Source organism: Hyalella azteca, unplaced genomic scaffold, assembly GCF_000764305.2.
Source record: "Hyalella azteca isolate HAZT.00-mixed unplaced genomic scaffold, Hazt_2.0.2 contig14438, whole genome shotgun sequence".
Lineage (NCBI taxonomy): Eukaryota > Metazoa > Arthropoda > Malacostraca > Amphipoda > Hyalellidae > Hyalella > Hyalella azteca.
In genome coordinates this window covers 1-18,047 of record NW_025944324.1, presented here as the reverse complement: position 1 = coordinate 18,047, position 18,047 = coordinate 1, and the positions used below count along the sequence as shown (strand labels likewise).

Below are 18,047 nucleotides of genomic sequence, written 5' to 3'. Positions count from 1 at the left end.
CTGCCATGACAATATCTGAGTCACTAAAACAAAACTTCTGCATAACTCTGAAGTCAGAATCAACATACTAGGCTAGACGAATTCTGATAACAAAGCCTATCATTTTATTACGGGCTGATATTTAATTTCTCGAAAAATTATACTGCATTCAACGAAATCGATCGTTTCCTAAAAATTATTTGCGCGCTATAGAATACTAGATAATGTTGCTTCACATTTCACAATAATCAATTCTTGAGCAAGAGACGAACGAATAAGGTACACAGTGTGATTGCTGCGAGTTCTGCTGACGAACTTGCATCCTGACTGACCTGCTGGCCCTTATGCTTGCGTTCACGATATGCGATATTTCACAAAACCTTACTCTCTACACAAAAAATACTTAGTAAATTTAATTTTCTTCTTTTACATCAGTTTTGTCCTAAAAAAATTTCTGCATACTTCAGTATAAATAAAAAAATGTGAATATCTAAGTAATGCAGTGTTGGCCGAATCTTGTGCACAGCAATCACTTGTACCTTACAAATTAGTGACGACAGAATACCTCACTGAGGCGCCTTTGAGTTGAGCTGTTGTAAACAGCTGTGTCAGAAAACTTGTTTGCCACGAACCATTCATGAGGAATTGAAAGTCGTAATCCAAACATTTTGCCTCGTAGAATAGACTTTAGTATACTGAATAGTTAATCACAAAAATTCACAATGGCTAATGATGACGCTGGTAAGTAAGAAAATTACACTAGAGTTTAACTCTATGTATAGTCTATACTTGAATTCACCTCTATACGCATATAGTAGGGCGTAGGCCTTAGTAGCCTGTACTAGTTACTGTATACTACGTTACGAATTGCGACTTCGGACTGTATCGGATTCGGACATGACATGAGACTTCCTTCTAATCTTCTATGACATGACATGAGACTCTTATGTGAATTGTTTGATGTGAATGATCCAATCAGTCCTATGTTACTATGTAAATGTTTTCATCAATAGAATAAACGTGCCGAGATTGGGAGATATTATTTTTTCATACCTAAAGTAGCCCATAACTTGAATTCTCTGAGAAATATCAGAAGATGGATTCATTTGTGTAGATACCTAAATAGGTAGGTATGCCTAATGAATGGTTTTGAATTTGAGTCAGAAACTACTCCTGATTCCTGAATTAAAATTTGCATAATATGTTTAAACTATATTTAACTAATATATTTGATAATATTTCTAAAGTTCTATGTGAATAGCCAGAATAGGTAGGTAGCGGCTAAATCAATACGGTATCCTAATATTTTTTCTACTAAATGCACTTTTATTTAACAAGCTTTTTTGAAAAAAGTTTTGAGCCATAGCCCATAAACTCATGTTAGCCTGTTAGGTACCGGTAGCCCTATTTTGAAAATTTGAAACATTTCTTATATTTTTCATCAAATAGGCTATGCCATTACGGTACCGCAGTCCATAGTGGCAAAGCAGAGAGTTTTTTAGACTCTCCCTCAAGTTAATTTTTTAGTCCTACAGGGTGCGGCGCGGGAACTTACTTATTTGAATTGCGCGCCACGTGGCGGCCATTAGTCCTAGGAAGGTGGCGCCATGCGCAATATGGTGCGCGGGCTATGAAGTTTTTCGTCCACTCAGTTCAGTTGCGACCATGCAGTGGTCGAGAGAGGAGCGCGCGTTCGCAGTCTCTGTGTACTTTTCTAGTTCCTTCCAAAACCACTAGGACGCCAGAAAATGTCGAGAGAGTAAGGCAGGCGGTTTTGCAATCACCTAAGCGATCCGCACGAAAACATGCATCTGCGCTTAGAATTTCCGATCGCACAGTTAGGCGAATTCTGCACCAAGACTTAAAATTACAGTGTAAAAAGGAGCCAGCAATTTATGGTGAGTGAAGCTAGAGTATAGACCTGTATTTTGCATGTTTCAATTTAAGTTTAACTTATCTAGTAAAAAAATGGCATCATTTTGAAAAAAAAAGTGGTCAAAGTTACCCCATTTTACGGTATTCATGATACTTTACTGGTCTACTTATTACTTATAGTACTTAAAATTGAACTTGAGGGAGAGTCTAAAAAACTCTCTGCTTTGCCACTATTGCCCAGGGGAGTGGGGACTTCTGACATGTGTCTGTGCTCATCAGAAGTCCTATGAAATTTTGTGCTCCTTGGAAGATTGTTCCTGAGCGCCCCACTGCTGAGCTTGCAGTGTCTGACTGCGGGTCTCAGTTGCGGGGTCAAATTAATATGTAGGTAGCAGTAGGATTCCTTACATTTCCCTTCTCTGTCTCTCTTGTGCGGGCAGCTGACGTCCTGTATAAGCAACCTCTTGTTGTTGCAGTGTCTTAGTTGCTGTTGCTTTTCACCTGTCCCTCCTTGTCACTTCGTCTCTTTGAGATGCTAACGCTGCTTCTTTCAAGCCAGCTGCAGCGGGCTCACTGGGCTGGACATCTGAAACCTTCTGCCTCTTGTGGGTGACAAATGACAATTAACTTGAGGTTTTGAATAATTGAGACCTTCCCCCTTGCTTGCAATATTATTTTTTGACCTCTGGTGCAAAAATAGCTCAATAACTGAATGCTGATGTGCTAGGAAACCATTATACCACTAATCCACTACTACTATTATTCTAGGTCCATGATATTATTGGCATGTACCTATGTTAGTTGTGATTTGTAATGTAGATATATAGGTAGGTATATATTCTCCAACTGCAGCCTGTTGAGGCACAAATTTGGAATAATGGGCAGAAGTTTCCTGAAATGGCAGATGAAAACCATTGTTTCACAGGTGATTTTTAAAAATTGCCTGTTAAAATAGATAGGTAGTTTTTCTTACTTATGACGAAATTGGAAAAAGCCATAGAAAAGGGTAAAAATGGCCAGATTTGTGTGCTTTTTTGTCTGATTTTTAAGTTAAGGCTTCTGGCTAATTTTCTACTTTGGAGTAAACTTAGCAATTGCTTGCTGTTTGAAATGAGGTCAACAGTGAGAATAAGAAAAAAAATTTGTTTTGGATACATAATATTTTAGGAAAATTATGGTACTAAACTACAGAATTACCAATTTATTTTTCTAATTAATATACCTACCGTACATAACTTTAAAGTTGTGAATTTTCAAATCAAGTAAAATTATATTAACACGTTGACTACGATTGCTTCATCTTGTACAATTATTTCATTTTTTGTACTTTTTTTTAAGCAGGGTTGCCAGACGGTCATTTTTTCCGTACAAATTCCGTGATTTAGTTTTTCTCAATTGCTTTGGCCGGCTAAAATTTATGATAGGGGTACTTCCTAATTAAATTTTAAATACTGCAAAAAGAAATCAAATGGAATTTTTATAGCGGAACCTACAAATAAACCAGTATACATTGAATTATCGGCCTTTTTTGGCCTTTTTTGTTCTCGGATTTGGCCGATTTTAGGCAACCTGAATTTTGTACCACTACCTCCTGGATAAATACATTTCGTGGTACGCATATGTACCAATACGTAGTCAACGTGTTAATATAGCTACAGTCAAACGGGGTAATAAGGGATGGTTTTGAGATTTTTTCCTTAAAAACTTCTTACCATGAAACATTTCGTAAACAAGTTTAGGCTCATTTTAAAGGTATTTGCGAGGGCTATCGTATGGCATCTCTGAAAAAAATTCCATATGCTATTCATAAGGTGCCAGACGCAAAATGAAAGCCTCCTGAACTAGCCATGGGAACGGCGTAATAAGGAACACTTGAAATAAAACTCAATTTTAAAATGTTTGAAGCATGCAAAGTGTACTCGTCCATTACTAACAGTATTCTGAAGTCTTCCTCTCCCTTTGTGAATGATGTAGATGTAGAATAAATAACATTTTCTGAGATTTTTTACTTGTTTTTCCTATATTGAGATGATATTACCATATTACTACATTACTGTATTATTGATGTGATATTAACATATCCATGAACATGCCATTGAGCATTTACAACAACCTTGTCCACTGCAAGCTTCATATCAGCAGCCATGTATAATTTCTTCTGTAGGTAAGCTTACAGGACGGCTTGTAATTTCGCATCATTTTAATTGAGTCGCATGAATTCACTGTAAAAAAAAATATTGTAAAAAACATACCTGAAACACAAAGTATTTTTTTAGTGTCAACCATCATATTTTTTGAGAAAAATATCATAGTTTAGGTTAATTACTTTTTCATTCTGTGTTGCCCAGTGAACAATTCTATCTACGACATTCTATGCACAACTTTGTTATGACTGATGATGCATTAATTTTCTGTTGAGTGAAATTTTTTTTGCTGAGCAAGGTAAATCTGATCAAAATTCTTTGTTGCTAATTGATTTTTCTGTTAACTAGAGCCTTTGCTAAGCAAGGCTCTACTGTAAATGCGTTTTTAGAGGTGTCCCTTATTACCCCATCATGCGGAAATGGCTGCCATTTTTTCTGGAATGAGATATGCTAATTCTGTCAATCACATTTTTAAGCCAACACATGTGTGCAACTTTTATGTAAGTAAAAATTTTTATTATGGAGAATATTTTTCTTGCTACAGACCTTAGCAGAGGTACTTTTCAAAATCTCACTTTTCACACTTTTTTTCAAGGATTTATTAGAGGTAGTAAATGTATGATTTCCCAACTTGCTTTATGCTACATAGATAGGAAAAATATTGAACTTCATGCTACTATTTTTTGTTTTGCAATATTTTAATTAGTTTTGCTGCTACAACATTTCTACAAAATGTCAGAGGACTGTCCCTTATTACCCCGCCTGTCCCTTATTACCCCGTTTGGCAGTATATATGATTTGGTAGCAGTGGTATTTATTGAAAATCTGAATTTTTCTGTATTGTTTGATGGCATTGTGTAATGCATCTAAACTTATCATCAATAAACATTGAACAATGACAATGAAATAAACCAAATGAATGATCAGTATTTTTATGTTTTATGTACGTATCTATAAACAACATCCTATCTTGCAATAAATCATAAAATAGTTCAGTTTAAAATTATAATTTTTGATCCAACATTCTGGCTTTATAATATGCTTAGCTTCAATCCACTCTCAATTGAAATTCAGTCTCAGAAATTTTTCTTTTTAATATGCTTAGCTTCAACCAACTTTAATTTAAATTCAATCTTAAAATTTTTTGTTTAATAAGCTCAAGACATTTATATTCAAAACTGTGATATTATCAAATTCCAGACGTTGACCTACAACTAGCTGAAGAAGTGAAGCCGACAGAGTGTGGCTCCAAATCAAATCACACGACTGCAACAACCACGACAAGTCCCGAGCCCCCGTCTCCTGCAACAACCAGCAGCACCACGGACATGGAGAACAGTCCATCACTTGTAGCAAGTTCCAGTGACAAAAGCTCCGCTAATGCAGACAGACAAGACTCTAGTAATTCTCCAGCTTCAAATGAAGGCTGCTGTAGATTAGAGTCTTCTGCTGATATGGAAACAAATGACCCACCTGAGTCAAGTCAGGAGAAGCCTACCGCAGATTCTGAAACAGATGAGGTATGAAATTTTTTCCATGGTATATAAGTCATTCATTGTTATTTCTTCAAGATAACATAGTCTTTTTTGATAAAAATATTAACATAGCTTAATTTGCTCCTAGCTAATTATCTGTGTTCTAAACAAATTGTATAATTTACTTTTCTATACCTAGTGGTATTCCTAACTATAATCAACACCATCATATATTTTATTTTCTCATAATTATTTCCTGTGAAGCTATTATAATTCAAATAGTGAACGTGCGTGCATTCAAGCCTTACCTACAAAAATAATATCTCTACTGTTGCATTGTATGTAATTAAAAATTTAAACCTTTTCATCCTTTGTTTCTGCTATTTAAAGTGAAAATGACTTATTAGTATTATATGAAATTTATTATTGTGATTTCATGGTTTGTTTTATAATTCCAGAAGTCAGCAAGTAGAAGTGATACCCTTGCCTCAGTAGCACCTGAAGAATCAGAAGAGAAAATAGCCTTCAAAGTTATATTCAATAGAAAAAAATATGATGTAGAATTACCAGCATCCAGCACCATTCAACAACTCAAACAGCATCTGGCTCCTATGATAGGTGAGTTGAATTTATTTAATAAAAAAGGTGTTTGTATTGGAATTAGGTCTTCCTCAGAGACCATTTTATCAAATAAGTAAAACAGCAATGTAAGAGTAAGAGTAAGGTGGTCAGGTACAGGCAGGACTAAGAGGTGGTCAGCTACAGGCAGGACTAAGAGGTGGTCAGGTACAGGCAGTACTAAGAGGTGGTCAGGTACAGGCAGGACTAAGAGGTGGTCAGGTAGAGGCAGGACTAAGAGGTGGTCAGGTACAGGCAGTACTAAGAGGTGGTCAGGTACAGGCAGCACTAAGAGGTGGTCAGGTACAGGCAGTACTAAAAGGTGGCAGCTCTGCTATAGTTGACCATGCATGAGCTTTAGATTTCTGTGGAAAAGCATTTTCAAATCCTTAATATGTAGCATGGTTTTTCTTGCTTGTTAATAGTTGAATGAATATACATAGTAAATAATAATTGTAAACTGTAAATAATTTCTTTGTAAAGTTTCAGTCCGTTGTCATTTAGAAAATATTAAATGACCTGCATTATGAGTTCCATGCTAGTCTGATCTTTCACATTTTTATGCTTCATATTTAATGCTTGTCTAACCTTTCACATATTTCACAAATTCCATGCCCTAGATTCAGAAGTGGACTGGAATATTTCATAAACACTCAAAAATTTGACTATTGCATTTATTTTTTATTATTAATATTTGACAAAATATTTGACTATTGTTGAATTTTAGTTATACTATCGAATTTTATTTATACTAGACTTTTTAGCGCATTTTCTCATTTCTGGAAAATATGCGCTATTGTGCTCGCCATGTCCGTCTGTCCGTCCGTCCGTCTGTCTGTCCGTCCGTGACTTTAAGTTTTTGTCTATGAAAAAATGCGCGCTCTGTCACTCACTGCAGTGAGTACTGAGTTATATTTATCTGCAGATGTAATACCATCAATGCAGAAGGTGATGGTGAAGTACTGAGTTATATTTATCTGCAGATGTAATACCATCAATGCAGAAGGTGATGGTGAAGTACTGAGTTATTTTTATTTGCAGATGTAATACCATCGATGCAGAAGGTGATGGTGAAGTACTGAGTTATTTTTATTTGCAGATGTAATACCATCGATGCAGAAGGTGATGGTGAAGTACTGAGTTATATTTATTTGCAGATGTAATACCATCAATGCAGAAGGTGATGGTGAAGGGGTTGGCTGGTAACGACAAGACGCTGGCTGAGCTCGGTGTCACCAAGACCACCAAGGTTCTGGTTGTAGGCTCCAAGTTTGATGAAGTCATCACCATCAAAGTGGACAAGCTCTCTGCTGTCAGTCATCAGTGATTTATGATGATTATTTATGATAGTAATTTATTTATGATGATTATATATTTATAATGATGATATATTTAATAATTGATGCCCGAAAATTCTATTAATAAATGTTATATAGGTAATAACAATACATCCTTTTATTGACATGTTAGATTTATAATCTGTGTTGCTGTATCATTTTAGACAAAATATTTTCATTTGCATAATTATGCATGAAGTTAAATCTCATTTGTTAACCTATGTGGTACGGTATATTTACAAGAATATATTTAGTGTCATGATTATTCAGTATATTTTTATTGTCGCAAACAATATATTTAGTGCCATGATTATTCAGTGTATTTTTATTGCTGCCTCCATTTAATTACAATAACATGCATGAAATTAATCTCATTTGTTAGCCTATTTTGTTCTTTTAAAACCACATGTTTAATGTCATGGAATTTCAATGTATTTTTATTGGCGCGGCTATTTAATTCTAATTTCTTTTCCAGACGGCAAGCAGCAGCAGCAGCAGCACGAGCAGCGCCCCCAGCAGCAGCTCCTCCCTCAGCACCCAAAAGATCCACCAGAAAGCCTTAGAAAAAGGGCCTCCTGACGACGTACATCCTGGTATCAAAGACAGACATGTACGTCCTGCGTGTACATGAAGTCTGGTTACATAGCATAGCTACAATAGTGTGTACTTGGAACATTGCTACTTCTGTGTGTACTTGTAGCATTGCTACTTTTGTGTGTACATGAAGTTGAGCTACTTTTGTGTGTACTTGTAGCATTGCTACTTTTGTGTGTACATGAAGTTGAGCTACTTTTGTGTGTACTTGAAGCATTGCTTCTTTTATGTGTACTAAAAAAAACATCTGCAATGTTTTATGTTTTAGATGACAAGGAATTTAAAAGCAAAGAAAACGCCAAGAAAATTCACCATATCGATATTGAAAACGTATATAGCGATGAATATATTTTAGATAAATATATATGAGTCTATAGCGAGAATCTCTATTATTCTTGAGCAATATTATAGTCTGATATACGCACCTTATAGGTCTTATTCGTGTTCTTATATACCGGTATAGAACAAATAGCTATAGTTTTATTGGAAACATTACTTTATTATTGATTATACCATAATTACATTATAGATTATATTATTATCAATACCTACCATAATTACATTTAATTAATTATTTAAATTATTAATTAAATTTAATTATTTAAAATTAATTATTTAAATATTAATTGATAATTAATTACATATTATCAATTAAATAGCTACATATTATTAATTAATTAATTAAATTGATAATTAAATACCGGTAGTTGAATTATTAATTAATTAATTAGCTGCATATTATTAATTAACTGATTACATATTTCTCACCAGGAGCCTCTCCCCCCTCACCCCATAGCCGGGATGCTCAACAAGTTGGGGGGCAAAGTTAGACTTACGTTCAAACTTGAACTTGATCAGGTGAGTGCTGCAACTTGTGCATCAAACTCTTGCCTTTGAATGTTGTACTCCATACAATGTTACAATGTGAATCCATGTATGTATAATTCCATAAAATATGAGTGTTATATATTTTTCTTATTGATACAACTTCGAGTGCTACAGTTCTTTTTTATTAATATAATATAAATAATTTTTTTATGCCAATATGAGTGCTACTAATTTTTTCATTTCCACGCGTATGCTTCAATATTATGAATTATTGTTTACAATTTATATGCAGGTGATCTATAATAGGTTCCATGCTATACCTGATTGCACACAAGTTGATTTTATGTTACAATCAACGCTTCATGAGATAAAATTTATTTATTGAGTTGTTTATATGTAAAGATATTAATTCGTGTATATTGTAGGTGTGGCTAGGTAGGTACCAAACTGTGCACTAATACATTATATATCAGTATTAAACATTTCATATTTAAATCAATATATATTAATATTATCATCATAATTAGGATAAATAACCAGTTAACAATGTTGCAGGTGTGGCTAGGCACCAAGCAGCGCACCGAGAAGATCAACATGGCGAGCATCAGAAATGTTGTGTCCGAACCTATTGTGGGCAGAGAGGAGTACCATATTATGGTAGGTACCATATCACTGAGTACCATATTATGGTAGGTACCATATCACTGAGTACCATATTATGGTAGGTACCATATCCCTGGTACCATATCCCTGAGTACCATATTATGGTAGGTACCATATCCCTGAGTACCATATTATGGTTTGGTACCATATCCCTGAGCGCCATATTATGGTAGGTACCATATCACCGAGCACCATATTATGGTGGGTACTGTATCCCTGAGTACCATATTATGGTGGGTACTGTATCCCTGAGTACCATATTAAGGTAGGTACCATATCCCTGAGTACCATATCCCTGAGCACCATATTTTAGTGTAATGTATATAATGTAATAACACACAGCCTTGTATGGTAGGTTCAGTGTTATTTCTCTGGCTATTTATTTTTAATACGGTATATTTTTATTACGTTGTTCTTTGTAAAGACATATACCGTGTTATTCGTATTGATATTCATTTTTAATACGGTGCATTATTAATACATTATTGTTAGTTAAGTCACACACGGTAGACTGTACATTCATTATGAACACACTGTCTGACACAGTTTTATTAGCATTGATATTTACATATTTTTATTACAGTGTATTGTTATGTTTTTATTTTATTATGTATTAAATGTATTTCACTCACCTGTATATATTCATATTGTATATTAGGTATAGGTATCACACTCACCTGTATATATTGCATATTACATGTATAACACTCACCAGTATATACTGTGTACAGGGCCTGCAGCTGGGTCCCACGGAGGCCTCCCGCTACTGGCTCTACTGGGTGCCCGCCCAGTACGTCAGCGCCATTAAAGCTGCCATCATGGGCGGCACTAGTTACTAGTAGCCTACTAGTTGCCACTAGTGGGGATTATTTGCCTATTACTAGTTAACTACCAGGTATTATTGCCTACTAGTTACGTATTACTACTAGTAGGTATTATTAGCCTACAAGTTAACTACTAGGTAATATTGGCCTACTAGTTAACTACCAGGTATTATTGCCTGCTAGTTAAGTATTACGTATTATTGCCTACTAATTAACTACTAGGTATTACTGCCTGCTAGTTACTAGTAACCTACTAGTTAACTACTAGGTATTACTGCCTGCTAGTTACTAGTAACCTACTAGGTATTACTGGCCTGCTAGTTACTAGTAACCTACTAGTTATTACTACTAGGTATTACTGGCCTGCTAGTAAAGTGCTAGTGATGTGATAATTACGTGCTAGCTGTTATACTAAGGATCACGAGGCAGTCACTTACTAGTGACATGCTAGTGTCTTGCTAATATTAATTACTCATTAGTGATCATAATGTTACTCATTAGCGCTGATGGCTCATTAGCGATGATAATGGCTCATTAATGGTCATGCTGTCATCTGAATATGGGCAGTCTTTAATGGGATTCATTAGTGATCATAATGTGACTCATTAGTGATTATGGCTCATTAATGGTCATGCTGTCATCTGATTATGGGCTGTCTTTAATGCGATTCATTAGTGATCATAATGTGACTCATTAGCGATTATGGCTCATTAATGGTCATGCTGTCATCTGATTATGGGCTGTCTTTAATGAGATGGTAATTAGCTTGTAATTTTTCTTAAGAGGAAGCCTAACTACATATCAGGTCTCTGCTTCATGCAATACGTGCGGTCAATGCACCAAGGATTCATTCAAGTTAAAATAATGTTGCTGCTTAGAATAATGATGGATGTATTTTTCTGAATGAATATACAGGCGATAACAATGATGCTGGTTAAAATAATAATACATCTATGTTGCTGAATGAATATACAGGCGATAACAATGATGTTGGTTAAAATAATGATACGTCTATGTTGCTGAATGGATATACAGGCGATAACAATGATGTTGGTTAGAATAATGATACATGTATGTTGCTGGATGACATGCTAGTGATAACAATACAGGCGATAACAAGGATTTTGGTTATAATAATGATACATCTACCTATGTTGATGGATGAATATACAGGCGATATCAATGATGCTGTTGCTAAAATTATTTGTTTATTTTGGGTTCTGGAATAGAAATGTATGCCGTTTAAATCATTTTTTTCTGGTAATTTTTTGTTATGTATCGAGTTATCTAATTAGAAAATCGATTATATATCGGTATAAATGCAAAGACGACTCGTGTTTAAAGAACATGTATTTTGCTGAATTATTGTTCTTTTTTGGTTCTGGCATGAAAATGTATGACGCATATATCATTTATTTTAGTAATTTTTTTGCTGTGTATCAATTATCCAATGAAAAAAATCCTTAATGACAGAGATTATGTATCGGTATAAATGCACAGAAAACGGATTTTTTGCTAACTTTTTATTTTCGAACGTTTCGTTGACTGATAATAAGTTATGACAAATGAATGCGCTTCTTTGAATAGTGCACTTCAACATATTAAGGTATTTGTCTGCTAGCTGCACTCTAGAGGAAAGAGAGGCACTTTGTGCAATTATAGATGCATTTTTAGCGCATTTTCTCATTTATGGAAAAAAATGCACTATTGTGCTCGCCATGTCCGTCTGTCTGTATGTTCGTCCGTCCGTCCGTGACCTCAAGTTTTCGTCGACGAGAAAATGCGCTCTCTGTCACTCACTGCAGTGAGTACTGAGTTATATTTTTTGCCCATTTGTGCGTCATCCTGACTCAGTTTGGCCCGGCAAATGGACGTATCAGAGCTACGTCGGCTTTTTGCTCGCGCTACGGGTGAGAAAATGTGTCAATATTTGGATAATTTTACCCATTTTTTCGGATAGTGCTAAGTGTCAGCTAGCTACTGGCCCCTAAATTTAATCTGCCGATGACGCGTCATTTTAAAGCCGTTTATTCCTAGAAAATGTGTCAATATTTGGAAAATTCTACCCATTTTTTCTGAGAGTGCTAAGTGTCGGCAAGTGACTGGCCTCTTAATGTGATCTGCCGATGACGCGTCATTTTAAAGCCATTTATTCCTTTATACTAATTTTCAAGTTACCAATACTCATTTTTATGTTACCATTTCTATGGAATTTCCTTTTCCCCGTAGTTTACGCACATATCTTAATTTTTGTCGAGTTCTCTAACACTCGAGTCTATTTTTACAAAATCACGTCTATTTTTACAAAACTCGCCTTCAGTTCTGACAGAATTTTTTACTTTATTTTGGAAGTCAAAAGAATGTAACTTACTAAGTGATTAATTTCTCCAGCATTCTTTCTTTTTTCTGAGGACTTGGTTTTTCTACAGCATTCATATGTTTCTGTCTGTAAAATTTCAATATTGGTATTTTATTATTATATTTGAATCTCTCACTTGGGTGCACAAGGCACCTTATGTTTTCATTGTGCTCGGCTATATGATAGGGTATAAACCGTGAAATATACCTATTAATGAAAGGAACTGGTGCTTACTGTCTTATGTAGTAATTACTTGGTGGTTATAGTAGATGGGTTATTCTCGATTCAAGGTTTAAATTAATTTTTGTAATGCAATAATTGTAAGGTTTAGGACTTCGTAAATTGTTTTACTGTGTTTACAAATTTTTTTCCAGCAATAACTCGTACGATAGGTTAGACGACCCAAAATTGATTAAACGACTGAATTAGACAAAGATATTGAAGTAAATATACCAGGCATTGACTGCAATGTAACTTAGAAAACGCTAACGCAGGCACACTGTTAATCAATAACCATCCCTTCATAAAATATTGAAATGAAACTGCATTTCGTAACGAGTGTGTCAAATGAAAGAATGAACCGCTTTGCTTTCGAGATTTTGGATCCTGTATTGACAAATTTGTAATGCGCATTGGATATTAGTTTGTTCTTTATCCTTTCATCAATACAACGCTATTTTCATTTTTAGTTCAAGTCAATCGCTTTCTGCATCTTTACTCTATTGCCTCATTTTATGTTGTCAAACGTTCATGATGGTATTCTCGTTTGTCTAACTAATCGTGCATCTGTGATGAAATAATTTACTAAATTCCTGGCCTTCTATTCCATCCAATATCTCTCTTGTTTCATTTATATGTGTATAGTTTTTGCGTGAATAGAACTATATATGTGTATAGTTGAACGGAACTATTAACGATTCAAAAAACACCCATGAATATTGTACGTTCATAAATGGATTTTAGTTTGGATTTAATATTTTTTAAACCATTTCCTATACTTTGCAGCTCAGTGTTTATTTTCCACTACTGTTGAATACGCTTGTTAACGTGCGAATCAATGCTCGCGTTATATTGTTTATGTTCATTATAGATATTCCTGGCCATTGCTTAGGAGAACATAATAACTGCAAACTCAAAAAGGTTCTAAAGTTATATTTAGCGTTTTCCAGCATATTATTTCATGTTCTTTCAGTAATACATGAACAATACTTCCTTTGGGACGACTTTCTCCTCGCAACTGTACTTCTCACACTATTTTCTGCATGTAGCTTTTGCATATATGACTAATTTGGGATCATCTTTTGCATTTGGCAGCTATATTTGTTGCCTCGCCTTATAATGACCAACTTATTTGTTGAAAATGCTTTCTTATATTGTTGAGTTGCATTTTTACAAAATGAAACGCATATAACGGAAGGTTATCTCTGGCAGCAAAATTTTAAAGGATTCAACCTTCAGGAAATTTAGTTTAAGAATAAAAAAGAAGCTATTTGGCCTGTAAAACTGGAATAAAATATTAAATGCAGCTATTCTGAAGCAGGTCCAGCATTGACATGTCAGCAATATCTTCATTGAAAATAGTAAAGTGTATAAGTAGGATTTATCCAGCAGCAGGATATGTATAACTCCAATCTTTTGAAAGCACCAAGTTGCCGTGAGATTCATCTTGAATATTTTTCTGTATTTACATAAGAGTGATACAATATAGCTCAGAATAAGAATGTGAGTATTATTTCCATGTGGTTGTCTCCTTGACACCGCCATCATTTATCCTGGCGTCTTTATTGCAGCTAAGTACACACAAGCGTTTTATTGTGAGAACATTAAGAAATGTTTTATTTACCTATTATACTTTTCCAACAAGATTTTATTGACATAGAGCAATTTTGTAAACTGGATTTTCTACTGCAATGTTGCTTGAAGAAGGATTAACAATGAAAGGAAAATTAATTATGTCAATAGTTTAAATAAACATTCATACTGATGTAGGATTAATAAGCTGAAAAAAGATAGAATCGCGTATGAGCGGCAATTATACTTTATTTTAAAAGGTTTTACGAGATAATTCAGGCATCTCAAATGAACTTGGATATATTTGCATTTAACAGGAAAAAATATGAACTTGACAAAATTAATAACAAATGTGAAGCAATCTGATAAATTCACAAGTTTTTAAACATTTTCTTTATGTCTTGCACATCAATCATTTGCTATAAAAATAAAAATCATTTAAATATAAACCATCAAAACGCATGTATACAAAATTTAACCAAACAGCAGCTTGAAGATGATAATGAAGATGTTCATTGGCACCAGCGGATCTGGAATAGACAAAACGTTTTGCACATTAATATTTACTTTGGCAAATATATGAAGGGATGAAAAATTTAGGAAAATTTAACACTCATAGCATTTACTTCCCAGGATGGAAGCAGGTGTAAGCCTACCATATGTATAAATACATTACAATACCTATACATAGGTTGAAATAAAAACTTTTCATACATCAAAGGATAAATAAAATAAGAACATTTCATACATAACAGCATAAAAGGAAATGAGAACCTTTCATACATCACAGGATAAATGAAACTAAGAATATTTCATGCATCACAGCATAAATGAAAATAAAAACATACCGTATACATCACAAGATAAATGAAAGTAAGAACATTTCATAGCATTCCACTCACATTTCATGACTGTGCGTATGGAACGGATGAGATGGAAAAGTTGTGCTTTGACAGTTGCTTCTTCTCCATAACCAGGCACAGCAGGGGCACTTTCCCAACCAGGTACTGCAAAAGAAAAAGTATTTTTACATTTACATAATTAATTGACTAATAGAGAACATGAAATTAATTAAAGGTGGTAGAAGTTAGTAGCCAAGAAAAACCTTTTTTAAAATAATCCAAATTTATTTTTTGTAGGTATAAAATAACAGTACTGTATATGAAATTGTCATGGAATATGTAATGATAGTTATGTAAATGTAATAATAATAGCACTGTGTATTAGGAAAAAAACTCCCACTTTACTTTCACTCATTCAAAAACTCATCTAATAGGAAATGAGATTACGTATAGTAAAAAAAATTGTACAATATCTGAGCCAAAAGCCCAAAATTATTAAAATATCTCAAATGAATCTTGTGAGACCTTCCCTGAAAAAATTGCTGCTGACTCCTGAGAATGCTTAGCACACTTCAAAGTTCTAAAATGTATCAGCAAAAATGAACAAGCTCAGCATGGGTAAGCAAGGATTTCAAACTCAAAAAATTAAAACCAATTAATTAGATTGAAGACCAATCAATTAAAGTAAAAACCAATTAATTAAAGCCAAAAAATACTAATTAAAATAATAGGTAACCAATTAATCTGCAGCATGCCATGAAACCAGCATAATACTTGGCCAAATTTGTAGTTGATCATTTCAAACTGAATTGCAAATTCTTTCTTAAATTATAGAAATCTTCATTTTTTTTAATTCACTGACATTTGAGAAAATATAGATAATTGAAGGGCAATTCTGATGCGAACAAGGCAGCTATATATTTTAAAATGAAATAAAAATATTGCAAACACAACATGACAAAAATTTTCCACCTGAATAGCAAATCTGTTGATCAAACAGGAAAAAAATATCTAACAGCAGTGCAAATGTAAAAGACCGCAGTTAGTGACAAATGAGACATACTCTAAAAACCAGCCAATTTCCAATTTCCTGCTCAACAACCTGAATTACCAATTTACTTGTTAACAAAAGTGCATGATCAGAGTGTAAGATTCCAATTTTGTTAAAAACGTGTCTATTTGCAGCTGCAATATTGTCTGAAAATAAGTAAAACTCCAATCTTGCTTGAGCAATGTGCAATAAAATTTTAGCAATAATTTAATCCTACAGTGGTTGCTAAAGCAAAACCAATTGATAAGATGACCAATTTAGGCTGTTTTTACATGCAACCACTAAAAGGTAAAATGCAAAGACAAATGCGTAAAAATCCATTGTTTATGTGAGAGAGAAACTGTTTTAGAGTCCAGCTCCATCATCAGTTTGAAATCCAATATATCAGGCAGGCAGAATCAATTAGTAAACTGAAATTCATTCTAAGGATATAAAACCATATTTTAAAAATAAAAAAACTAATAAATATGAGCAGAGCAGACAGGCCTATTTATTAGAATTTTAAGGGAAAATGCCTTTTATTTCTACCCAATACTATAGTTTGGGATCTAGATTTAACATGTAGGGTAAACGCGGTATATTCCGACACATTAAGGACGCATCGAGAAATGAAAAACTATAAAAAAAACGTATGCGTTACGTAAGTTCTGTTGCCTTCACGTGACTCTCAAAACACTTCACTACGCGCTGTCTCTTATACANTAGAATCACGGCTCGTAGAAATGGAATCACGGCTGGCAAATCCATAAAACCACGGCTTGAAAAATTCAGTCGCGGCTCGCCAAGTAGATATATTCCATACTAGTTTCTATGGTCTTTTCCCAATTCATTTCATGCAAAGAAAGAAAAACAGCCAATTTCCATCTGTAATATTTTAAAATCATCTGAGAAATGAGCATTTTTATTTGCCATTTCAGGAAACTTCTACCTAATAGGTATTCCAAAAATTCCAAATTGGGTAAAAAGATTCTTTCACTGGAAATTTTTGAAAATTACAGGCCAATAAATGCTATTTTTTATTTATTTCTGCTTAAAAATTAGTTGAATGCTAAAAGAAAAGCTAAACTTGGCCAAGAGTATATCATACTGTATATGTATTTTTGTTTCACACGCAGACACCAGTAGTGGCTTAATAAGTTAATGGCTTTAGCTCAATTTTTCAGAAATTACAATGGCCAATGGGTACTAAAATCTTGGCCTTGCAGTTGCAGGTGGTATTTCAAAGTTTTGTCTTAATAAAGCATTATTTAAAATGCAATAGCAAAAAATTTTGACACAATTAGTTGAAAAAGAAGCAAAATCATGTACCTAGTTAATTTCAAGTTAGCCTTAGGAGTTAGGACTATTTGGATTTGATACTCACACTTAGCAAGAAATCTTTCTTCATGAAGAACACAGACAGCATTCAAAGTCAAAACTACCGCTTCAATAAGAGAATACATGCCAAACCCCATGGTGCAATAAATTTGAGTTATTCGAGATGGTTTGCAGAAATAACCTACGGTATTTAAAAATCAAAAGCGACGATCTAGTTTTGCTTCAATACCCAAATCAGAAATATCTTGATCTTGATTTCTTGATTTATCTTTAAGCACCAGTCTTCTTGGACATAGGTGCTTTGTTCAGAGCAGGGTGTAATTTTTACTACAGCTGGTCAATGAAGCCAG

At 34.1% G+C, this 18,047-nt stretch overlaps 2 protein-coding genes across 2 annotated transcripts; one reads left to right on the top strand and one right to left on the bottom strand.

Moving 5' to 3' along the window:
* Positions 1–454: 454 nt before the first annotated feature.
* LOC108672138 (ubiquitin domain-containing protein UBFD1) lies at positions 455–12,049 on the top strand. Its single transcript, XM_018159765.2, has 8 exons — positions 455–720; positions 5,199–5,518; positions 5,932–6,091; positions 7,249–7,403; positions 7,904–8,038; positions 8,794–8,880; positions 9,406–9,507; positions 10,245–12,049. The coding sequence occupies exons 1-8, from the start codon at positions 702–704 to the stop codon at positions 10,350–10,352; spliced, it is 1,086 nt and encodes a 361-aa protein (XP_018015254.1). The 5' UTR covers positions 455–701; the 3' UTR covers positions 10,353–12,049.
* Positions 12,050–14,718: 2,669 nt separating this feature from the next.
* LOC108672137 (immediate early response 3-interacting protein 1) lies at positions 14,719–17,878 on the bottom strand (the record flags this gene model as incomplete). The annotated part of the gene is given in 3 exon segments (XM_018159763.2): positions 14,719–15,017; positions 15,390–15,494; positions 17,744–17,878. Coding segments are annotated over 3 exon segments (252 nt in total). The 3' UTR covers positions 14,719–14,961.
* Positions 17,879–18,047: the final 169 nt, after the last annotated feature.